This window comes from Patella vulgata, chromosome 4 (genome assembly GCF_932274485.2).
Source record: "Patella vulgata chromosome 4, xgPatVulg1.2, whole genome shotgun sequence".
Lineage (NCBI taxonomy): Eukaryota > Metazoa > Mollusca > Gastropoda > Patellidae > Patella > Patella vulgata.
Window position 1 is genome coordinate 38,782,582 of NC_065882.2, and position 27,036 is coordinate 38,809,617.

Genomic DNA, 27,036 nt, shown 5'->3' on the forward strand with positions numbered 1-27,036 from the left:
TCCCCTCATAGAACATAGAATACACCGAGAAACAGTCATTAATAATACATGTATGTTTTACTGACAGAATCTCCAATGCTGAATTTCAATGACATGGAATTAGGTCAATAAATGTACAGTTTTAAGTAGCATTTTTTATTTGATACACATGCTGACATAAGCTTAATTCTAAAAATATTGTCATTATTATTGAAGGCTATATGGCATATTTGTATGGAATATTATTTTAACTCAATTTCAATTATAGTCACATGATCATTGTGCCGTTTGTCTATCATCAATAAATGAATAAAAACTTTTGCAAGTTACGTGTAGACAAAAAACTACAAATTGGGTTATGCAGAAATGCCTTGGTGCCATATCAGCTTATTTTGGCTACATGGCATTTTCTGATACCGGAAATAGTAGAAAAATGCTAATATTTTAGATCAACGAAAGTTTCATTGAATTATTAAATAAAGACAGTAATGAACTTCAAGCTGGTACGTGAATTAAATATGGACAATTTTGAAAAGGTGTACCTATTTGTTGTTATTTTTGTGGTAATCACAATCATTAGAATATGAGATTTGATCTCCATAACAAATTACCAAATTATCGTACGTCATAATGCAGTGGACTTATACAAGAAATCAGAGATCACAAACTCGAACAATAATACCTATTTTGGCTTTTGATTTTTTATTAAAATTTATAAACTACGAAATAAACAATGGTCTTCCGTTGATCACTGTCGCTTATGTGAAATAGTTCGAAATCTTACTACTTGCGGCATTTTTCTTCTTTATTTTAACTCACTACGATACTGTGGTATACGCGTGATTCAGATGAAGGATGGAAGGCGGGAATGGCGGGAGAATATCACGGTTGCCGCTGTTGCAGGTGGGAAGCTATCACTTTGATCTATCACTATCGTCTCATTATTGCATGAACCATTCTGATATCTATTGTAGATATACATGTGGCGGCCAAGTTCGGGAGTTATATCGTCAACATTTTAATAACTGATAATCTCGACTTTAAAATTATTCATAAGCTTACAGCAAATAATTTTAGTTCACAATAGATGGTGTATATATTTTGACTGCGGAGCAGGTGTGATCCAATTTTTTTTTCATAAAACCAGGGCTTGCCAGGCAAGATATGCCCATATTTTGCAAGAGAAGGACAGAGAACAAGCTAAACAAAAGCGCAATTTTTTCTACAATCATGAATATCGAAAGGAACCAAGATTGTTTGAAAATAAACATATATTTTAAGTTTCATCAAGATTGGATAAAGATAGGTTGCCAGACAACAAAACATACGCCCACAGCAGCTAAATCGTCCGTGCAGTCGACAAGGGTTGTCGCATATTTATTCTTTTGTAGGTAATTAGGGGAAATTAATAGACAATTTCATACAGATGACATTATAATTTTCGTCGTTTAAGGGTTCACAAGGTTCTAAAAACTAAAACAAAGGCCGTAACTCTGGAAGTAATTGATGGAAATTGCTGACATTCAATAGGCTTCTTCATTTCACTAATTTAAATGAAGCATATGAATTTCATACAGATTAAGTGATAACTTTTGTCGTTCAAGCATTCACAAGATTCAACAAAGCTAAACAAGGGCCATAAAACTCTAAATATAATCAACGGAAATTTGCTGAAACTCAATAGGCTTGTTCGTTTTTCTAATTTAAACGACACATATAAATTTCATACAGATCGGATAATAACTTTTGTTGTTAGAGCATTGACAAGGTACAACAAAGTGAAACAAGGGCCATAACTCATGGCGTAATTAACGGAAATTGCTGAAATTCAAAAGGCTTCTTCGTTGCACTAATTTAAATGATGCATATCAATTTCGAACAGATCGGATGATAACTGTTGTCATTAAAGTGTTCACAAGATTCAACAAAGTGAAACAAGGGTCATAACTGTAGCTGTAATTAACGGAAATTGCTGAAATTCAATAGGTTTCTTTGTTTTACTAATTTAAATAATGCATATATATAAATTTCATACAGATCGGATAATAACTTTTGTCGCTAGAGCATTCACAAGGTACAACAAAGTGAAACAAGGGCCATAACTCCCGGCATAATACACAGAAATTGCTGAAAATCAATAGGCTTCTTCTTTTCACTAGTTTAAATGATGCATATCAATTTCAAACAGATCGGATGATAACTGTTGTCATTAGAGCGTTCACAAGATTCAACAAAGTGAAACAAGGGCCATAATTCTAGATGTAATTAACAGAAATTGCTGAAATTCAATAGGATTCTTTGTTTTACTAATTTAAATGACGCATATAAATTTCACACAGATCGGATAATAACTTTTGTCGTTAGAGCATTCACAAGGTACAACAAAGTGAAACAAGGGCCATAATGCACGGCGTAATTAAGGGAAATTACTGAAATTCAATAGGCTTCTTCGTTTCACTAATTTAAATGATGCATATCAATTCCAAACAGATCGGATGATAACAGTTGTCATTAGAGCGTTCACAACATTCAACAAAGTGAAACAAGGGCCATAACTCTAGATGTAATTAACCGAAATTGCTGAAATTCAATAGGCTTCTTTGTTTTACTAATTTAAATGATGCATATAAATTTCATACAGATCGGTTGAAAACTTTTGTCATTGGAGCATTCACAAGGTGTAACAAAGTGAAACAAGGGCCATAACTCCAGAAGAAATTAACAGAAGTTATAGAAATTAAATAGGCTTCTTCATGTCACTAATGCAAACAACATATATTAATTTCAAGACAATCAATGATAAATGTAGTCTGTAGAGTGTTCACAAGAAATTTTGGACGATGGACGGACGGATGGGGTGAAGGCAATATACGACCACATTTCCATGTGGGCGTATAAAAACTGTGACTTTTAGAGGGTCCACAACCTTGGTATTACATACTTTTACACTATTTGCATATGAGTAGCAGCCATTCTGTCAAGAAGTTTCGGTTCGATTTTCATAAGCTAAAAAAATTGTGATTTTTCGTACAAGTTACTATACGATATGAGAGAATATCGAGAGGAACCGAGATCTTTGGGTTATACTTATAGACACACATTACAAGTTTCATCAAAATCAAATAAAAATTGTGACTTCTAAAGGGTCAAAATTTGAACTCAATAAACATACATATTGTAAGTTTTATCAAAAGCATACAAAAATTGTGACCTCTAGAGGGTCCACAACCTTGATATGACATACGTTTACACTATTTGCGAGAAAATGCGGGCATATAAAAAACATCACGTTCCTGTTTGATTCCCAAGGTAAAATAGTACCAGATGTTTTCCCGACTAACAATGGCATGTAACTACATCGATTATCATGGCATTCGAGACATTTTAAAGTGTATAGTTTTATATCGATAATTGTATCTGTATCGGACGATATATTTCGCTGTCAATATCTGATATCGGTAAAACCTATAGTACCGGTAACCATATCGGACCATCACTACCCCAAAGCATAGACGAAACAAATTGTTCATCTCTGTTTAACCATACTGGAAAATGTTAACCATAAAATTCAGTAAAGATATTCATCTAATGAAAATCTACACCAAGTTTGAACATTCTACCTCAATTAAAAGTAGAGTTAGTCTGTTTCAAAGTCTTGACCAATCTAATCGCTTATCGCTACATAGCTTAAGCAGATAATTCTCCTCATCAAACTAAGTCAAATTTTAGTGTGGGCATACATTAGAAGTACAGACAAAATAATTATCAGTATGTGCAATCCATAAATGTATAAAACAACCTACCCTGGCATATGAATTCCAGTATCCATTTGGGTTAACTGGGATAAGAAATAATTAACTAATCTGAAAGAGAAAATAAATCCAATTGTGTCACTTTGAGTCTTGATTGTGTAACTCGCATAAAAACGAGGAAATGGACATAATTAGAAACAAGTTAATTATTAAATTTCTATATCATATCAATGTTACAAGTTTATGAAAAGTTGATCAAGAAAAATTGAGTTGATATTTTTTAAACATTCAGGCTAACTTGCAAAACTTTAAGCAATGTATCACAAATTAAAACATCCAAAGATAAACTATAACGCCTTGTCACGTCAACAATCAAGTTACACCATAACATTTCAGTATAGTACCATCCAATACCTATTAAGTGGAAAAATCTGTTATTTTGAACGCTTAATAAAACCGGAAGTTATACTTCAAGACCAAACTTTTTGATATTAAATGTTATCCTTATACAGCATTTAGTAACTGAACATATGATATAAAACACAAATTTACACTGGGTTTTCCATATAAATTTGTGTTTTATATCATATTAAATGTTGGTAGACCTGAGGGTCAACAGATAGTCAAACAAATTTCAAAGTTTAACCCAAAGTAAACAAAATTGAAATTCAAAGATGGGTTGCCAGGCAACAAGACATATGCCCACAGCAGCTAAGTCGTCCGAGCAGTCAACAAGAGTTGTCGCATATTTTTCTATTGTCGGTAATGAAACATTTATAATACACTAAAATCTGATTAAGAGTAACAACTCATTAAGTAATTATCAGAAAATCATTAGAATTTGTTTGGCTTTTAGTTCTGCCCCGTGCTAACGTTTAGTATACGAAATATTTAAGATCATAAATTTAGCTGCTCAAGTCATCAAAATATATTGAAAATCAATATACTTGTTCATCTCAAGACCTTAAACTCTGTGTATCATTCTGAAGTCAATCGGATGATAACTTTGGTCTCTTGAGCATCCACAAGATTTTTCAAGTTGATCAAGGGCTATAACTCTGGTAGTTATTATCGGAAATCATCGAAAATCACTGGGCTTCTTTGTCTCACGACCTTAAACACTGTGTATAAACTTAAAGCTAATTGGATATTAAAATGTGACCCGTCATAGCATAATGAGTCGCAATGAGGAAATTTTGAAGATTGAGTTATTGTTTTTGCACATTCTCCAACTCATTACCTTCAATTTGATGTATAGTTTGTTTGAATTATGCAAAAATTGAGTGAGCTGTGTCCATTTGAACCTACGCAACTCACGAAAGTAAGTTTTGAGAAAAAGCAAGTCAAAGATTTGATGTTCCAAAATAAAATCCCATAGCAACCAGGCCATTTATTTGCTGTTTTATCTTTAAGTATATCTTTCCAGGGGTTTTCAGGGGTGCTGAAGATGAAAATTGTAGAACAAATTTGATCCGACGATTACCGCCATTTATTTGCTATTTTTTTGTTTAATATTTTTTTATTTAGGATTTCAAGGGTGCTGAAGACGAAAATCAGGCCATGAAATTTCACGCGATTGATACCAATCGGTTACGTGCGGTCGCGCTAGCTCAAAAACATGCGACCGATTTCCTGGTTACGCAAATTGAAATATCGGTTACCTTACCAAATTTCATTAACAGATTTATTCACATTTGATCAATTTTTATACAGGATGACTTTGTGACACGGGTCTAAATTATTTGTATTATAGCACAAACTCCATTCATTCATTCTTGGCATTTCATTTCTCCATCTTACCGGTACTTTGACGGTACTTTGACAGATCACGTATTTTGACACTAGGTATAGGCTATTGACCAGTTGCAAGCAAGTTGATTTACAAATGCCCCTCACTCCTAATTCTTTAAATGATTAGTTATATACCATAAATTTTGAAAGCGTACCTTTGGATTTTCAAACACAAAATGAGAAATGAGTTTGACTATTTAACATGTCGGCTATAATTCCAAAGAATTTACTACACGTGTTCCTTTCAGTTTTCACTATAGCCATGCTGTAGTACCAATGACCCGTATGTATGTAATTTTTGGAACCGATTCCCCTCATTATTAAAATGTAGGGATTTAGTTAAGTGGAACATTTTTTTTTCTAATGTTTTATTGTTTAAATGGGGACACCGTGGGATTAAAGTCATTAACACTTAACCTAATATAATATTAAATATAAAAGAATAAAGATAGTCAAGTTATTTCTTTAAAAAATACATTCACTGCAAGTGGAAATGAATAATAGCACCATTTAAATCTGGATAAACATGAAAACAGCGCAACCATTTTATGTAACCAATTGGTTACGCAATGGTCATCTGGCGTAACCAAAGAAAATGGTTACACAGAGCATAAACCCGCAACCATTTTTCTGGTTACGCCAAAATTTGAAATTTCGTGGCCTGAAAATCGTAGTAAATGCACTCTTTTTGTAACGAAACATTCACAACACATGCTGCATATTCACATCATAGTATTATACTGAAGAACAATCTATACATTACACTGTTAAACTTGTATCGTTTAATAAGGGTTTTTTAGCGCTAAAAACTATGAATATAGTTTAATTTCAAAGGGTATTGCACCCGAAACGTTGGATTGATATAAAGATCTTTTAAATCTACAAGTCTGTTGCTGGTTCTGTTTGGCGGGGATTCTTTAATTTTATTTATTCTACTACTCCGCCCCGCCGGCATCATTTTTTGATCCAGATCCTACGCAGATGTACCAGTCTGTCCAGCTTTTCTACTTATTTAAGGGAGTGTTGCCGTACCCCTCCTCGTTTTCCAACTTAATTAATTGCTATCTATATTTGTGACTGTCGTTTGTCTTACTGTCTGTTCGGGGTTGGCGGCTACACTAGGTCTGCCCCGAGTGTGAAATTTGGGGTATAGGGGTAGCTCAGACCGGGGAGTAACATAGGCCAGGTGGCGTTAGTCTACCACGTCCGGTTTCGGAGTTATGACCCCCAAGCGAAGCCGGTCTGTTTGGGGTTGGCGGCTACACTAGGTCTGCCCGAGTCTGAAATTTGGGGTATAGGGGTAGCTCGGACCGGGGAGTAACATAGGCCAGGTGGCGTTAGTCTTCCACTTCCGGAGTTATGACCCCCGAGCGAAGCTGGTCTGTTCGGGGTTGGTGGCTACACTAGGTCTGCCGAGTCTGAAATTACGGGTATAGGGGTAGCTCGGACCGGGGAGTAACATAGGCCAGGTGGCATTAGTCTACCACTTCCGGAGTTATGACCCCCGAGCGAAGCCGGGTATCTGTCTGTCTGTTCGGGGTTGGCGGCTACACTAGGTCTGCCCCGAGTCTGAAATTTGGGGTATAGGGGTAGCTCGGCCCGGGAGTAACATAGGCCAGGTGGCGTTAGTCTACCACTTCCGGTTTCGGAGTTATGACCCGAGCGAAGCCGGTCTGTTCGGGGTTGGCGGCTACACTAGGTCTGCCCCGAGCCTGAAATTTGGGGTATAGGGGTAACTCGGACCGGGGAGTAACATAGGCCAGGTGGCGTTAGTCTATCACTTCCGGTTTCGGAGTTATGACCCCCGAGCGAAGCCGGGTATCCTGCTAGTGGATTAATAAAAAAAATGATTAACTGAGTGAGATGTTTGAAACTTTATATACCGGTAACAATTATGGAAATTCTTGTATATATGATGTAATAAAAACATTATAGTCAATGATAAAAAAATCAGTTCCTGAGAAAAGTATGATAATTCTTTCACAACCAATGGTTTTCTCAAATTAGTTTAAAATTAATACAGACATAAATCATTAAATGGTTATAAAGCTGTGATACCTGACCAAAAGTTGTTACATGCATGTTTTTCTTGATAAAATATTAAAATTAAAATGAAAAAGACAGAGAATAAGCTTACGGTCACATACATGTATACTTGTGTTAACTTGTCCACACAAATCCGAATTTATATCATTACACCTAGAATTCCGTATAAGAATCAGCTTAGAATACCAAAATGCGAATCGTAACACATTGTGGTCTAACCTGTCATAAAATAAATGATAAATCAATGGAACCTGTTAAAAGTTGGTAATGTTGGTTTATTTAAGGCGCCACGTAGTCTTAACAATTGAATACAACACATCTTGAATAATCGGCTACGTGCAAATGTATTCTTTGATCTCATATCACGGGGCAATTCTGTGACCCACCTGCATGAGGCTAAAAACATTACAAGTTCTGCCATGATAATTTTGTTGCACTTCTCGCGAACCGACGAATCGGATATATTTAAGTGATTGAGATCGCTTTATTTAACGCCCGCCCCATACACATTAATTACAGAAAGGGTCTGTGTATATACAACCCATTGTGAGGGATTCACTTTTCAGTCATCCGATGGTTATTTTGAAAATACATGTACAATACAAAGTCATAAATGTCCACTGTGACAGTAAAGATTAATTATTTGATTGGTCGAATGCTATTGTTTCATTAATTCCCACCTGTGGCCACCTGTCTGGATACTTTATGAAACCATGTTTTTGAATACACATACATTATATGATTGTGGGATCTGAAAACAAGCCAGGGCTTATATAAATTCATCTCCCGAGGAAATTATTTACAATAAAATATAAATACTTTGTATAAGATTGTAATCATAAATCGCAAACTGGTATAAAATTACAAGGTAAAAGTGTTTACTCTCATTTAATTAATCAAAACGTTATATTGAATATAGTATAAATCAGTTAAATTACGGAATGTAGTAGAAATGTAGTGGGGTTAGCGAAATGATTATCTGATGTTCATTGCACTGAAAGGGTATGAGAAACAATGGTTGTGCTACTAGGAGAAAGAAAATATTCTTGCGATGGGCGGCATCTGGCGTGCGATGGTGTTACATGGTTAGCCCTTGTGACCTGTTTGAAAATGGGCGTCAGCTTGTCTATAGAGACTTAGAGATAGCGACATTTTGGCACCAGTAAGAAGTCTCTACAGGTGGAACTTAATTCATTTGTGACTTAAAGAAGATACATCACCTGGGATGTGTGCTTGTCTGCGATATCACTTCTGTGGAAGCGGACGTTAAAACAACAGGTAGTAGTAGTCGTGGGATGTGTGTGACTTGTCTATGATATCACCTCAGGTGGAACTGGACGTAAAACTCCAGGAACGAACGAACGAACGAGATGTGATTTACGGCTTTCCAAATGTATAATTACCTCGGACGTGATTTACCGATTTTTGATGTATTTGTCAATAGCAGAATTACTATTTTGAATGGATAATGAATAATAATACTACGACCACGGTAAGGCGAGCATCTATGGGTGTGCTTTTTTTTTATATTCACCAAATGTATAATTACCTTGGACGTGATTTACCGTTTTTTTTATGTATTCGCCAATAGCGGAATTACTATTTTGAATGGATAATAATACTACGACCACGGTAAGGCGAGCATCTATGGGTGTCCTTTCTTTTTATATTCACCATTTTTATTCGCACTTCATATGCAAATAATCGCAATCAAAATGAACCTCTCGGATAAACGGCTCGCAGGAAAATAAACGATTCATCTAATAGTTAAACATAGTAGATAAATTAACAGGTGTTGATTTTTAAACGCCTCTCGGGAAATTGGACTGCTTGTCTAATAGATTACGTGTCATTTGTGACTCACGTCATTTGGGACTCGCGTCATTTGTGACTCAAAAAAATATGACGACATTTGGGACTTTGGTATACGACGTTTGGGACTTTGGTATACGTCGTTTGAGACTCTGGTATACGACGTTTGGGACTCGGGATAATTTATTAGAAATAGGCCAATTCAAAACACAAAAGAAAATATTTATTAACATGAAACACGTGGTTAGTAAAAGGCTCAACCAAACGATAAAACATTAGTTGCACTTACGGTTCTTTGATAATCATCGTTTCTCATAAAAGTTATATATTTATTTAAAACGAATAATATGCTGATGAATTTATTTGAAAATGACCAACATAAAAAACAAAATAAATATTTAAACGACATGCAATCTTTTTTACAAGCCCCTAGAAATTGTTAACGATAATCCGTGAGCTGCACGTTGACATGCTTGTCGTAGATGGCAATACCAATCGATAAATTAGTGCGTACAAGGCAAAGTTTTTTTGTGGAAAATATAAGAAATGGCAACGATCAAAGCGGGATAATTAAAGCTGATTAACTGATTATCCTGATGTTATTACAGTATGTTTAAAGAAACCTAACGGTTCTTTGGTGGATGAGGAAAAACGTGAGTTGTCAATCATCGAGAATGGCGGCCGTGTGTTGATTGCAGTTATACCGTTTCACGAAAAAACATTAGCAGTGGTCGGTCAATCAAGCTCGTTTACTATTTCATTTGATAAAAGAAAAACAACGAAGTATTACTAAATATACACAAATTTTCAACAATATATTATTGTCAAGTTTTATACTCGCAGATAAAACAAAACAAAGGAGAAGTTTTATACTCGCAGATAAAACAAAACAAAGGAGAACTAGCAGTGTTAATCGCGGTCTCAACAATCGCCGATCAACTAAATAAAATGACAGACAACTAAGACAGCTGTTATTATATATCTCATAAATAAATAGTCCCAACTGTCGTTTATATTGAGTCCCAAATGTCGTTTGTGTTGAGTCCCAATTGACGCCAATCAAGTCCCAAACGTCGTCAACTGAGTCCCAAACGTCGTCAACTGAGTCCCAAATGTCGTTTACGTTGAGTCCCAAATGACGTGAGTCCCAAATGACGTGATACCGTCTAATAAATAAACGCATTAGATAAGTCAACGCTTCGGCCATTTCTAAACACCTCTCGGAGAAATTAAACGGTGTACTATTAAATTAAACTATAGTACTAATTAAACGATTTTTGTAATTTCCAAACGATTTTTATCGATATCAAACGATGTTTTGAAATTAAACTATATGCATAGTTTTTAGCGCTAAAAACCCCTTATTAAACGATACAAGTTTTACAGTGTTAGTAGTCTATATTTTGTATATTATAACTTTGGTGAGATTAAGTTCAAGTTACAATTTCATATTTTCTATAAAAGTCAAAACATAATTATTTCTATGTCTTTTGCTCAATAGGTTGTCAACTCACTATTATATGATCATAGGTGTCATTCTCACACTTAAAACTCATTTACACCGGAAATAATAACACAATTATCTCCCAATTACCTTCCTTGTTTTCTATTCTCCACCATGGAGAAGCTATCTTTCAAACGTTTGAATTTGAAGATGAAAATGATATTTTTGCCAATTTCTCAACTAGCAATAGTGAATTATAGGATTAATAGGATTATTCTTTATCAAGGTAGGACTGTTTATAGATACCATCTATTTTAAGGCTTTATTTTAATACATTTTAAAAATGTAACTTAAAAATATGAAATTGTAACTTTAATCTCATCAATTAATTAGCACCTTAGTGCCAGCTAGTAGGTGTTGATTGGGTAATCATCAAAGAAGCCGTCACAGCTGTATGCATGTTCTTTTAACACGCGAATTAAAATAAGGTTTTGCGTGTACGATAGGTCTATTATCATTTTCAGGTACCGTAACAGTATCAAAATTTCATTGGTAAGAAATGCTTACATTCACTTTTGTGCATTTAGGCTTTGATCTAATTAAACAATGGCAGACTTCCGATAATTACTGCCAGAGTTATTGAACTTGATCACTTCAAAAAATCTTGTGGATGCTCTAGAGGCTAAAGTTAATAACCGATTGACTTTAAATTTATACAAAGTGTTTAAGGTCATGAGACGAAGAAGCCTATTGATTTTCAGTGATTTTCTTACGATAATTAATGCCAGAGTTATGGCCCTTGATCACTTCAAAAAATCTTGTGGACGCTCTAGAGGCCAAAGTTAATATCCGATTGACTTTAAATTTGTACAGAGTGTTTACGGTCATGAGAGGAAGAATCCTATTGATTTTCAACGATTTCCAATAACTACTGCCAAAGTTATGGCCCTTGATCACTTTGAAAAAACTTGTGACACTCTAGAGCCTAAAGTTATCATCTGATTGACTTCGGATTGATACACAGCTACACTTGAACAGCTAAATCCATGATATTAAAAGTTTTGTATACTAAACGTTAGCATGGGGCAAAACTTTATAAAGATAGGTTGCCAGGCAACGAAACATACGCCCACAGCAGCTATATCGTCCGGGCAGTCAACAAGAGTTGTCACATATTTTTACTTTTTTCGGTAATGAAACATTTATAATACAGTAAAATCTGATTAAGAGTAACAACTCATTAAGTAATTATCAGAAAACCATTAAACTCTGTGTAAAAATTTAAAGTCAATCGGATATTAACCTTAGCCTCTAGAGCGTCCACAAGATTTTTCAAAGTGATCAAGGGCCATAACTCTGGCAAAAATTATCGGAAATCGCTGAAAATCAATAGGCTTCTTTGTCTCATGACCTTATACACTGTGTATAAATCGGATATTAACTTTGACCTCTAGAGCGTCCACAAGATTCTTTGAAGTTATCAAGGGCCATAACTCTGGCAGTAATTATCAATAATCGTTGAAAATCAATAGGCTTCTTTGTCTCATGGTCTTCAACACTGTATATAAATTTGAAGTCAATCGGATATTAACTTCAGCCTCTAGAGCATCCACAAGAATTTTCAAAGTGATCAAGGGCCATAACTCTGGCAAAAATTATCAGAAATCACTGAAAATCAATAGGCTTCTTTGTCTCATGACCTTATACACTGTGTATAAATCGGATATTAACTTTGACCTCTAGAGTGTCCACAAGATTCTTTGAAGTTATCAAGGGCCATAACTCTGGCAGTAATTATCAATAATCGTTGAAAATCAATAGGCTTCTTTGTCTCATGACCTTAAACACTGTGTATAAATTTAAAGTTAATTGAATATTAACTTTGACCTCTAGAGCGTCCACAAGATTTTTTGAAATGATCAAGGGCCATAACACCGACAGTAATTATCGAAAATCGCTGAAAATCAATAGGCTTCTTCGTCACATGACCCTAAACATTGTGTATAAATTTAAAGTCAATTGGATATTAACTTTAGTCTATAGAGTGTCCACAAGTAATTGTGGACGCTGGACCGACGGACGGACGGGGGCGACAACAATATACGACCACATTTCAATGTGGGCGTATAAAAACCAAACAAATTCTAATGGTTTTCTGATAATTACTTTATGAGTTGTTACTCTTAATCAGATTTTAGTGTATTATAAATGTTTCATTACCGAAAAAAGTAAAAATATGCAATAACATTTGTTGACTCCCCGGACGATTTAGCTGCTGTGGGCAGATGTATTGTTGCCTGGCAACCTATCTTTATGAAACTACACTGAACAGTATAACAACCTACCTCATAAGATCCCCCCCAAAACTTGTCGCAGTTAAGAGTATGGCAGGAGATTTTAGAGGAACATAAAGTGAAGCCGTCAGAAGTGCATCATCTGCACTGCCACTGGCTATCAATGACTAACGCAGTTGAAAATATCGCAAAGACACTTACCTGAAAAATGAACATGTATTTTGGGATAATTTAATCTCTGAACAAATTAAATTACATAACATGAAATTACTTTAAAACCTCATAGTTACCGAAATGTCACATGACCGTAATGTTGATTTCACGTGTTTGTCTACATAAAGAATTCCACTTAAATCCGTCAGTTATATGTCACTTGTCCGTTTAATAGTACGTTCGGCACTAGATCGATGATACGTTTTTAAACACCCACATTTTTACACCTTCTTTGTGGACATTCTATACAGGTCATAACTTGAAATATAAGTATATATCCCAAAGACTGTAACTTCATGGATTATGGCCCCTGACTGTACACACTACAGGTCACAATTATTAGCCCATTTTGATGAAACTGAACATATGTGTTTATAACCCAAAGATCTTGATTCCTTGTGATATTGGTGCTTATCGGACCGTAACTTCCCGGATTATGGCCCCTGTTTGAACGAAAAATGTGTTTTGAGCCTGTGGAATCTATACAGGTCACAATTTTTATCCGATTTTAAAAAGCGTTCAAATATATCACCGTTACACCATAAGGACAGTTGAGTTTTAATTTTGTGAATTGGTTTGTGCCTTTGTTCCTGTGTCCTGTCACTTCTATCAGAGTATATTAAATTTTAAGTCAAAATTTGGATGGCTAGTACCCTCCGTATTAACCACAGTACTAAGAATATTATCAATTTTTATGGAAGCGGAGGTAGAATGGACTGTCTTTAAGACGACGGTCAATGAAAATTACCCAACGCTTATAGTTATAGCGACTTGTTCAACCGATTAACAACATTAGGATTGGCCGACCAGTATCCTAATATGATTCGCCTCATGGAGTTTGGTCGTGTTTTGCCTGTTAGCAGCGGGCTTTCTCACGCCAGAACGTAATAAAAACCAAGTTACGATGTTCCTAGAGCATGAAAACTCTTGACAAATTAATGAGGACTTCTATGGAGGGACCGCCACTTGCAGAATTTTAACCGGCACATGCTTTACAGACATGGAAATCTGGAAAAATCAACGAGTATATACAGGTGATGTTGTAAACAAATTAGGAATGAATGTATCTTGTTATTGTTATATTTTATGAATGTATAAATAAATAAATGATGATAATTGATTACATGTGTTCTTTTATTTATTAGTGGGGTGGGTGGGTGGGTATAAATGTCGATGTGAGATTGAATTATGGCCCCCTGATTGTACAAAAATGGTTGTCTGATTTGAACAGCTGAACATTGTTCCATGCTGGGCCCTCAGTCCTGCACCAGCAACAAGAGGAACCTAACAAGAGGAAACCTCAAGGAACTGTTTCGGTCAATACCTGTAGCGAACCTGCTGATTAGCGAGGCAGCACCTTACTCATCTTGGTTCCTTTATATATTTGCGCATATCGGATTGAAACTTCCTGAATTATGGCCCTTTATTGTAGGAAAAATCGTGTTTTGCGTGTGTGGTCCCTGTAGATGTCACAATTTTGATCCGATTTTGATGAAACTTGAAATGCATGTTTACAACCCAAAGATCTTGGTTTCTTTCGATATTCGTGCATATTGGATTGTAACTTCCTGAATTATGGCCCCTGATTGTACGCAAAATCGCGTTTTTAGCTTGTGGTCCCTCTAGAGGTCACAATTGGATTGTAACTTCCTGAATTATGGCCCCTGATTGTATGAAACATCGCGTTTTTAGCTTGTGGTCCCTCTAGAGATCACAATTAATATCCGATTTAAAAAAAAAATGTTCCAATATATTACCGTTACACTGTAATGTTGGTTGAGTTTGATAATCGGACCAAAACTACCGAACAAAATGGTCGCCCCTCGTACGCAAATAATGTAAACTTCTGGTGCCCCACCATAAAACAAATATCTCCAAATATCTCGATAATTACACCAAAATATTTATTTAGAACCTTGTAAAAGTAAACTGAAACTACTGCTAGTATCATGTTCTTGCTTTATCCGCGTGTTTCAGAGATATTATTTGTACTTAACCAAAAGATGCCATTCCTAACGGTATAGTTAATGATCAAGCAATTTAAGAAATAAAACAAACGTAATTTCTAAAGCTGCTGTAATAACGAAGAAGCTAAATATTACTGCTATTCAGAATCATCAACAACAGATGTTTTACGGCTGTAATAGTTGATATATGTGTAGAGAATTCAACTTGCGATGTCTATTTATAGACTCTTGTGCTGAGAGTTATCGCACTGCGTGACTAGCCAGAAATCACTTCGAGACAAGCCACTGAAGCGTGCACATTCGCCATATCGAGTTCAACTTTCAACAATATTTCCACATATTGAATGTACCTTCCTTGATTGTTGCCTCTGATTGTACGAAAAATCATGTTTTTAGCTTGTGGGTACTCAAAAAGTCATAATTTTTATATGATTTTAAAAAATGTTTAAATGTATCACTGTTACACCCTAATGATGGTTGAGTTTGAATACATGTTTATAACCCAAAAATCTTGGTGGTTCCTTTCTATAATCACACATATCCAAACGTAACTTCCTGTATTATGGCCCCTGATTGTTTGAAAAATCGCATTTTTATCTTGTGGACCCACTAGAAGTCACAATTTGCATTCAATTTTTAAAAAAGGTTTAAATATTTCACTGTTACACATCAATGAAGGTCGAGTTTGAATTTCGTAAAAATCTGACCCAAACTGACGGACCAAGGTTGTGGACCCTCCTAGAAGTCACATATTTTATCCAATTTTGATGAAACTTAAAATGTATGATTATAATCCAAAGATCTAGGTTCCTTTGATATTTGCGCATATTGGACCGTAACTTCCTGGATCATGACCCCTGATGTACAAAAATCAGGTTTTTAGCTGGTGGACCCTCTAGAGGTCCCAACTTATATCCGATTTTAAAAAAACATTTAAATGTATCACTGTTACACCCAAATGACGGTTCAGTTCAAATTTCGTGAAAATCGGGCCGAAACTGCCGGACATAATGGCCGCTCTGTGTATTCAAATAGTGTAAAGTATGTAATACCAAGGTTGTGGACCATGGGTTCCACGTCGGCCGTATATACCGGTCAGGACCTAGGGCTATGGAAAATGACCGTAACGAGAGCTGACCCAACGGTCATTTTGCATGCCGGACAGAAAGAATTTTTTTCAAAACATGGCTACAATCGACCTCCACTATGTAACTATACAATTGTACGACCAGTACAGAATAATCCACACGTATAGAAGCCACATAATCTTGTGATTGGTGTTATAGAGTTGTATACAGTCGTCAACAGATTATACTGAGTGTTGTGTTGATAATGATGAGTGTCTGGTAGTAGAACAATAAAAGTTAATTGATATGTAGGAATCTAATCAATGACTAGAAGCGGTCCATTGTTAATCATTCATGTATTACACTACTGCATACATATCCCATTAATTCCCTGTTAAATTTTCATGAATATCCCATGAAACCATTAATTCACACCATTATTTCTCGTAGGTACTAATCTGAAGTCAATCACAGAGATCATTAAAACCCCATTAATATCGGAGAATTTTTAGATATCGCCCATTAATGTATCATTACGCAATATAATTTTTTTAACTTGATCTATTAATGACCATTAATTTGTGTATAAGTAGATAATTCATGGGCATTAATAGTCATACATCTCGATGATAAGCATAAATTCATGGGTATTAAATTAATTAATGGGCATTAAGAAGTGAATACATGACAAGATTTGAAGGACAATTAATTTATGGCCCTTAATTCTGTTATTCATGGCCATTAATTGTAAGACATATCTATCGATGACTACATATTAATGGATCTGTAAAATAATTAATGGGCATTAAGTTTTGAATGTATAAAATTTTGAAGTATAGAAGATTAATGGCCATTAAACTCACTGTGAAAAGATATCTTATTCACTATAAATAAATGAATTGGAGATCGGGGAACATGCAAAATACCTACATCTAGACCCCTGACCGAATTCAAAACAGAAAAAGAAGGGTAAGTAATAATGAATTTAATTATTTAAACTTAAGCATACTGGTTTTTTTTTAAATTCGTGACATCATATTCTAATCATTATTATACACAATTTCTGTTATGACCTTTATGTACATGACATATATATGATACATGGGAAATTATCATTTTAAGGCAAATATTAAATATTTCATGTCTTTTTACAGATGATTATTAACTCTTATCTACATTTGGGTGATGATCATAGTTAATTATCCACAATTGATCATCTTCAACAGCAGTAACAAGTGGCTCTGAAATATCAGACACAGAAACAAACGAATAGTTCCTGATGATTTCGGCAGTTTCAACGAACCACATCCCTGTCTCATGATCATATTTGCAATCACCATACCAACCAATATAGGCAAATGAATGTTCATAACTTCATGTGTTGAATATGTATGTTTTACAAAATATTGAATTTTTCCTAAAGTCACAAATTTTCCAGAATGTAATTTCGCACATTGCGTGCCCCTCGTCATTTCGTAAGCCACAATGCTTGAAATTGTCTTTGTGGCTGTTGTTTCTTTTTAGCACAGGAATATAGTACAATCCGTTTGGTGAATGGGGCTGCTCTCTATGATAGAAATACTTTTCCACGCAACAATTTCCATCACAAAATCCAACTAATCTATGTACTGAATATATCTAGCATTACCACATCAAAATTTCAAATAACAGATGATGTGTTTTTCTCTGTTTTAATGCATGCAGCCTGTTTCAAACATGAAGAAACTTTTTAAATTCTCAAAATCGGTTAATAAATAAGTTTTCTATGAACATTTTTCTCATCGCAGATGGCAACATTTTTCTGACAAAAAGTAATAGACTTATCTATAGGCTAAACACGCCCTCGAAATAGGGCTTTTTGAGGCTAAAATAGTCTTTAAAAGATCCTACAATAACTCTGGTAATATCAAAAGCAATAAGTTGAAATTTTGACACCCAGATGAAAAATGGACGACAAATTCAATTCTGTCGTCAAAATGCCTCTGCAACATACGCGTTCCGTGAGATGGTGGCCATCTTGGATTGCGGTTAAAACCGCCATTAAAATGTACTGCAATTATGAGGTCAGCATCAAATGACACTACACAATCGGATGTCATTTATTCGGTGCTCAAAGTATGGGTTGTAATATATCATTGGAAAGGTATTGAAGAGGGGATTACAGTTTCCAAATGTCCAATACCCACCAGAGAACATATTAAATAAAGAAGTTGTTTTTAGACATTGTTTATTTTGTTCAATATTTCAAAGATGAGACGTGGAATGTCGAAAGTTGATGCGCCTTCATGAAACTGCTTGCATCTTTCACAAATACATGAAAAATAGGTTTCAAAAGTTTTATATGATATAGGAATGCTAAATTCCCTCACATATTATAATTGGAAAATGAAATGAAAGATTATTCTATAATTATTTACCAAACATTTCATCAATAATCAAGTAGTCTAGCTTATATAGGCCCAGTAACCTTTACTGACAATCTAACATGTAAAATTAACTAATTTTAATTGAGTTACATTTTAATAAAAATAATAATTTTAATAGGCCTACTAGATTATTGAAAAAATTTTGGTAAATAATTATAGTTTTCCATAATTTTACTAATTATATTAATATCTAAAATTAAACCATTTTTATTGCGTTACATTTTAATCAAAATGATAATATTAATTAGCCTACATGATTACTGATAAAATGATTGGTAAATAATTGTAGTTTTACATAATTTACTAATTATATTAATATCTAAAATTGATCCATTTTATTGAGTTTCATAATCAAAATGATAATATTATTTGATAGGCCTATATCTCTAGACTACTTGATTATTGATGAAATGTTTGGTAAATAATTATACTATTATAGTTTTAGTAATTCGATTAATATCTAAAATTAACTAATTTATGGGACATACATGTTTGTCATTCGGTTCCAAGACAACTGTCAAGTCAAATCCATACATAAATGTCAAAATAACAAGTGCTTTGTTTATATCGTGCGTGATAGCATCCATGGAAGGATTACCCGCCTTCCACCCCCTACAGCTGAAATGACATGCGAGTTTGTCCAATCAGACTCAACAAAGACAATCACGTGATGTCAACAATGTTCGTCATAGGGGAATACCATTTTGCTATGAATGGAATCGCCCGTGAAGTTTTCGCCGTAAGAACTCGGCTTGGCAACCAAATTTCTGCGGCTTATTCCTCAATGAAAACAGTTTTTATTACCGACGACACATATATCATTATAATCTACGATATTTCATAAAGGTTCTCACCGTTTTAAAATTCCAGCCGCAACATTGAGTTTTAGAAAAATTTGACTTCAATCTTTTAAAACATTTGTATCTCAAAAACTATACCCGCCATTTTGATCGGGAATGCCGCGGAACCTTGCGGGGTTCTTCCTGATGATTCGTTGAAAGTTTCAATGACGTACGTGAAGAACTTTCCGAGCTATGAGAATCCCCAGCGAGATACCGCTCAAAAACCCGGGCGTGCCGTGAACACTAATTAATTTGCTAATGGAAAAACAATGGCTAACTGCCAGTGACGTAATATTAGCGTGGGTATTTTATAACTTGTGTTTTGAGTGCATTATCAATAAAGATCAAAAACGAAACTTGTATCACTAGAAAGGTAATTTAATTGGCTTTTTATTCACATAGGTTAAAATATGTTGACACAAATTGTGAGTTTTTTTATCGGATATTTTTTCTTGGCACTCTGTGCGCGAGGAGTGTAGGACACGGTCAATACACTGACTGAGTGTCACACAGCGCTGAGGAAGAATGTGGTAATGCTAATATATCACTGAATTTTTAACATTGCACTTTTCACTTTCCCTTGTTTCCTGCTTAGTTTCTAAAGATTCTTCTTCATAACTTCCCAGGTGATCAGTTAATATTGCAGTGGCAGGTAATTTTCCAGAACTGATCATACAATTACACCATTCAAACAGAATGTAGGTTTCTATAGCAGAAACTTCGGGATACTGCATGTTAAGAGCACGTTTACAAATCCATGAATTAAATCTTTCAAATACGTACATCCATGTAGAATAAATAGGTCCATATTTTTTTATGTCTGGCACAATATGATGTATAAAGTGAGTTGTAATATTCTGAAGATGTACAGGAAAGTCTCTTTTAAATAGAGCCAAGGCTTTGTTTACTTTGACTTCCAACTCATCAAGCTCATCATCAGCATCAGACTCCGCACAGATATCCCGAAGGCAATCAAGGAGAAAGAAAAGAGTTGTTCTCTCTCTGATGCCTAAAGTTCCTCTTAAGCAATATTTTAGTATGTTTTGGGTAGCTATCTGCTTGCAGTCATGGGACTTGAGACAACGGGTATTAGTTAAAAAGTTTCCTGGTTTTAATCCAAAACCAGACGGAACTCGAAGTTTTGCAGCTCTTTCATTACCCAGAACAATTTCTTGATCCGTTAATAGACACAGATGTGAATATGCTTGTAGGCCAGTTGCCTCATTTGCTTGATTTGTTGATATTTCTGATCTCTTCCTCTTACCAGTAACAATTGTTGCGGATAGGTCTACCCTCAATTTCTCTCTTCCACTTGCAGCCTCTGCTTCCATCACCTTTTTCACATTGACCTTCTTCTTCCCAGTAATAAGATAAACTATATTTTGTATAAAATCTTTAATAGTGTGACATGCATCAGGCAAAGATTCTTCTATCCTGTTGTGACCAGGTAATAGTGACAATGGATAAGGTCCTTTACAGCCAGTTGCTGTAGAAACTGAATTGGCCTGCGCCTTGTTTTTTGATTGTTTATAAGCAACACGATAATCCCTTTCTTCGTGGGCTTTTCGTGCAGGTAGTTTCGAGCTTCTATCTTCAAATTTATCATAGAATTTGTCTACGCAGAGTCTAAGAGGATCATCTTTATCTAAAAAAGAGCGGTTTGACAAATAAATTACTTTATCAAGCCCTGCTGAATGAAATCCCCTTACATGACACCAATGACATCCGCAAAGACCGCCACTCCCATGAATGTGAAAAAGTTTTGAAAGTCCAGGGTAATCTAGAACATATAACAATAACTTTAATTTGACATCTACAGAAGCTTTGTGATATTCAGAGAAAGCTCTACACTTGCACAAATATAGCATTTCATCCACAAGAATTTCAAGGTATGGATCCAAATTACATGCTTCTGATTTATTCTGTCCAGGTATAATACCACACAACATTATGTTTCCAAATGCATTTCTAATATGTCTAGGCAAGTTTAACATTGTTAACATTATTGGTGTCATTGAATACATTACACCTATATTGTGATATGGATTTACCCCATCAAGTTCCAGTGCAAATGAAATTCCCATTTTATCACCTTCGAAATAGCCACCATTGGAATAAAGTTCATTCCACACAGGAGAATCATGAATATCCCACATTTCGGTTTTGTAAATCAAATTGTTTGGTGCAGTATTTAACAGATGTGACTGTACAATTTGTGCTAGATTTGCTTCACCATATATTCTAGCTAATCTGGGTCCTATAGGTAAATATGTAAATGTTTTCTTTGGGACCGGTTGTCTTACCGATGAATTGTAGAATCTATCTTCATCACAAACTGGGCACTTTGTGAATTCATCAAAATTATACTTTTCACTCTTTTGATAAACAACACAACCATTTGGGCAGATATGAAACACGATTTTCTTCAGTAAATAAGGAGCAACCATTTTTCTAGCTTCGTAATAACCAGATGGAAGGATATCTTTATTTTCAGGTCTTGATAATGACTGAATTCTGAGGAAGTCACTAAATGCCTCCTTACTCATTGAAGGATGTTTACAAAATGTAAAAATGTTCAAAGCTAGCCACTGTAATAGTGTTAAATCAGTGCCATGTAACTCTTTGGTTGCAATTCCTGATTTATAAAGGTCTTTGTTGTGCTCAAAACTCCACAGTTTTGCAGTGTGGTCAATGTCATGCATCTCTGAATCACTAATCACTATTATTAGATATACTGGATGCATTATCTTCTTCATCACTATCAGAAAAATCTGCATCTTTCACAAATTCATCAGATGAATTAAACCTGAAAAATATCAATAAAAACATGTTCTTTCAGACATTACATAATATCATAAAGGCCTACTATAAAATGTTATATGATATATCAGAAGTTGAAACAATGGCGGATTTGGGTAATTCATGCTACTGCCTTTAAACTGCCATGGAGGTGGGAAATTCGGCTAATTTCAGGTTATTTCAATATTTGTTACATGTTGTGAGGGACTAAGATTAAGAAAGAGACTAGTTAGTGTTAATTACTAGGCCTTTACGCCGTGGCTATTTTTACAACGAGGCGTAAGAATTATTGATGGACTATTCTTACGACATGGCAGAAGTTCCGGCAGCGAATGCGCAAGTTACACAATGTTGGACTTGTATTATTTTGCAGTTAGCAAGAGGGTGTGTCGTAAGAATAGGCAATGCTTTATTTTTAAGAGGAGATCGTCGTAAAAATAGCCCGTCTCCTATTCTTACGACGTTTTACTAAGTTGTCTAGGGCGTAAATTATTGTCGATTTTTTAAAGGTTTTATTAACTTTGAATCTAATCAACCAATTAATAGGCCTACTCATTGTTCTGATTCTTAGATTTGAAAAGTAATTCCCATAAACTTTAAAATTGGCCGTCAAAGTGCCAGTACGCCCCCTATTGTTTGATAAGACCCATTTTACTCTATTAAATTTAAAATGATTTATTTTTTCTGAAAGAAGAATGCTTTTATCTTGCTGGAGCTTCTCGCTGCGTGCTTCTCTCTTTTTTAGGCTATGTTATGTGAGCTTTCTTTCAAATTAAAATATAAAATAATAATTTAAGTTTAAGATTTTAAAACTGAATTTCAAAAAGGCCTACATTAGGCCTATATATATTATAATTACGGTACCGAGATGACCCTTTCTGATGTCAGGCTAAGCATGGTAGTTGGACAATGTAGTTGTCGTAAAAAATAGCCTGTCTTCTATTCCTATGACGATTTTGTCATAACCTAAAGATAAAGTATTGCCTATTCTTAATTTCTTACGACATCCCCTCTTCCAAATTGCAAAATAGTACAAGTCCAAAATTTTGTAACTTGCGCATGCGCTACCGGAACTTCCACCATGTCGTAAGAATAGTCCATCAATAATTCTTACGCCTCGTCGTAAGAATAGCCACCGTGTTAACTTTAACAGTAAAGCATGTCCTTGCTAATGCAATGCTATAATATTTGGGACAAAATTCATTTTGCACACTTGACTTTCAAATTACAAATGTTTTAAACTCTATTAATTCTGATCTGTTCTGTAATAATCCCGACGGAACTCGAGGCCTAGCCTGAGTAGCCTGTGACACTGACGACAGTAGATCTATAATAACTATAATAATAATAATAATACTAATAAATAATAGTTGAGTCGGAGTTTGTTTACCTTCGACTTGGTTTGTTTCCAAACTCCCATGTACTATTTACGTCACTGTCACAATACGCCAAACACTATCATTTTCTTCCAGTTCCGATCCCGAGGATAAGTCAGATGAATAGTCGATTTCGCTGCTGTCTTGTAGGAGGTTGGGGTCTTCATTTTTATATCCGAGACCGTGTTCTGGAACAGTTTACCCATTGACGTCATATATGACGTCAATGAGTTTACCGGTTACAACCAAAAGGTCAAGAAGCAAATAGGGGCCTATTTTGTTAGCCTAGTCTTCAAATGGAAAATCTAGGGTTTAGCTCAGAAGCTGTAACAGCGATGACAGGTATTCATCTCTAGTATTTAGACAGCCGTCTGGTTTTAGTCAGTTTAATACTATAGAATCAATAGCTAAATGTAAAAATTCAATTTAAATGACCAGTCCAGCAGTCATTCAATTCGTCGTCTGCTCGAAAAACACGGTCGACAAGTCAAGATGACGACGTAACAATAATGCATGAAGACCAAATAGGCTAGTTGGTAAAGTTGAACAAAATTTTTGTGACGTTCCTCACCAAAATCCACCGGCTGAAAATGAAAACTACGAAACCGAGGCTCAATATACGGGTCTCAATCAGTGGTCTCAACTGCATTTTAATGAGGGCTTTTCCCCGCCTTTCCCACTCTTCTAGGCCAATCAGGGGCTATTTTGCAGGTGTTGACGAAGCAGTTCTGGCAAAACTGATCACAGGAATGACGTCATAAGATTATGACGCTAAACGTCAGATCTACACATACCTACTATAGGTACGTGTAACGTCACCATAAACACGCCTATCTCAGTGGCCCCAATAACGTCGTGAGCTGCGCGACGCTTTCTCTGTGGTCATTTTTCTGTGCGTAGCTTCTCTCCCACAGGGTAATGAATAAAACAGATATATTGATGACGTAGTACACATTTCCAGCTTTTCACGCGTATGTCAACAACAAAAATCCGATGCACTGAAATTTTGCCTCGACAAAACCACCCTCAATATACATGAAGGTAAGTTTTTCTTCTATCAAATCTAGTTTTTCTTCATTCTTTAAATAATAATCTACAGTAGAGAAAGTATGAGAATGATTTTAACATCAGAACATTACTTTTGAAGGGTAAGAAAAGTCGGTATCCAAGTGAAATTTTGTAAAAATGGTTGAAATCTCGGAAAAAAAATAACCATTTTAACGCCGCAAGAATAGCAATTATGCACAAATTTAATTTTCAAATGATAGTTTAGGATGTTTAGAATTGATTTCTAACCAGGTTTATGACAATCATGCCTTACAGAATTCGATTATCGGCGATTTTGATGTGCACTTCTCCAGGCAAAAATTAAGCATGGAGGCCGGATGAAGATCACGTGACCCAATTCTAGGCTTCTGATTGGCTGATGCCTATGTTTACCACCATAAGTAGCGAGGTGCATTTTGTTTATGTTTTAAATGAGTGATTCTCAGTGGATTTTTTTTCTGATTTGAGGTTCCACACTCCAGGGGCGTTTTAAGGTTTATCATGGCGGAGGCTATACTATTTTGAGGGCCCTCTGGGCGGCCTAGTCATCTCTTTCCTGAACAGGTTATTAGTAGATTTTCAGAAAAGGTGATTTCTTGATTGATGATTTTCATGCCAATGCAATGGCTGCATTCTCTTTCAGTAGTGTATAGAAAACGATTGACTCGGGGAAGGGGGGGAGCCTTTCCCTTGGTCAGAAGGGCCCTTTTGTCAGACATGCGGCCTTTTTGTCTGCCTTTAGGGCCCTCGACCTAACTAGGGTACATTTTCATTTTTCTCATCGGTTTTAGCATTTTTCTCTCATTTTATTTCATCAACTTCTTTGATTTTTTTCCAGCTTTCCCAGCGTATGTCAAGTTTGCTGTGTCCTATTCCCGAAGATTAGCTGCCTCTCTGAAGAATGCCATACTAGATTAGTCAAGTTTGCTGTGTCCTATTCCCGAAGATTAGCGGCCTCTCTGAAGAATGCCATACTAGATTAGTCAAGTTTGCTGTGTCCTATGCCCAAAGATTAGCGGCCTCTCTGAAGAATGCCATACTAGATTAGTCAAGTTTGCTGTGTCCTATGCCCAAAGATTAGCGGCCTCTCTGAAGAATGCCGTACTACTGATTAGCCAAGTTTGCTGTGTCCTATTCCCGGCCTCTCTGAAGAATGCCATACTAGATTAGTCAAGTTTGCTGTGTCCTATGCCCAAAGATTAGCGGCCTCTCTGAAGAATGCCATACTAGATTAGTCAAGTTTGCTGTGTCCTATTCCCCGCCTCTCTGAAGAATGCCATACTAGTTTAGTCAAGTTTGCTGTGTCCTATTCCCGGCCTCTCTGAAGAATGCCATACTAGATTAGTCAAGTTTGCTGTGTCCTATGCCCAAAGATTAGCGGCCTCTCTGAAGAATGCCATACTAGATTAGTCAAGTTTGCTGTGTCCTATTCCCCGCCTCTCTGAAGAATGCCATACTAGATTAGTCAAGTTTGCTGTGTCCTATGCCCAAAGATTAGCGGCCTCTCTGAAGAATGCCATACTAGATTAGTCAAGTTTGCTGTGTCCTATTCCCCGCCTCTCTGAAGAATGCCATACTAGATTAGTCAAGTTTGCTGTGTCCTATGCCCAAAGATTAGCGGCCTCTCTGAAGAATGCCATACTAGATTAGTCAAGTTTGCTGTGTCCTATTCCCGAAGATTAGCGGCCTCTCTGAAGAATGCCATACTAGATTAGTCAAGTTTGCTGTGTCCTATTCCCCGCCTCTCTGAAGAATGCCATACTAGATTAGTCAAGTTTGCTGTGTCCTATGTCCAAAGATAAGCAGCCTCTCTGAAGAATGCCATACTAGATTAGTCAAGTTTGCTGTGTCCTATTCCCCGCCTCTCTGAAGAATGCCATACTAGATTAGTCAAGTTTGCTGTGTCCTATTCCCGAAGATTAGCGGCCTCTCTGAAGAATGCCATACTAGATTAGTCAAGTTTGCTGTGTCCTATTCCCCGCCTCTCTGAAGAATGCCATACTAGATTAGTCAAGTTTGCTGTGTCCTATGTCCAAAGATAAGCAGCCTCTCTGAAGAATGCCATACTAGATTAGTCAAGTTTGCTGTGTCCTATGCCCGAAGATTAGCTGCCTCTCTGAAGAATGCCATACTAAATTAGTCAAGTTTGCTGTGTCCTATTCCCGAAGATTAGCGGCCTCT

The 27,036-nt window shown here is 35.8% G+C and overlaps 1 protein-coding gene and 1 long non-coding RNA gene across 4 annotated transcripts in view; both read right to left on the minus strand.

Moving 5' to 3' along the window:
- Nucleotides 1-27,036, minus strand: part of LOC130012436 (uncharacterized) — a 182,575-nt gene that overhangs the window by 65,037 nt on the left and 90,502 nt on the right. For all 3 annotated transcript variants that reach the window (XR_008787856.1, XR_008787854.1, XR_008787855.1), the window contains exon 5: nt 3,783-3,842. This is a non-coding gene — a long non-coding RNA (uncharacterized LOC130012436). The remainder of the gene's footprint in view (nt 1-3,782; nt 3,843-27,036) is intronic.
- Nucleotides 20,025-21,663, minus strand: LOC126818822 (uncharacterized). Its single transcript, XM_050546422.1, has one exon. The coding sequence runs from the start codon at nt 21,655-21,657 to the stop codon at nt 20,170-20,172; it is 1,488 nt and encodes a 495-aa protein (XP_050402379.1). The 5' UTR covers nt 21,658-21,663; the 3' UTR covers nt 20,025-20,169.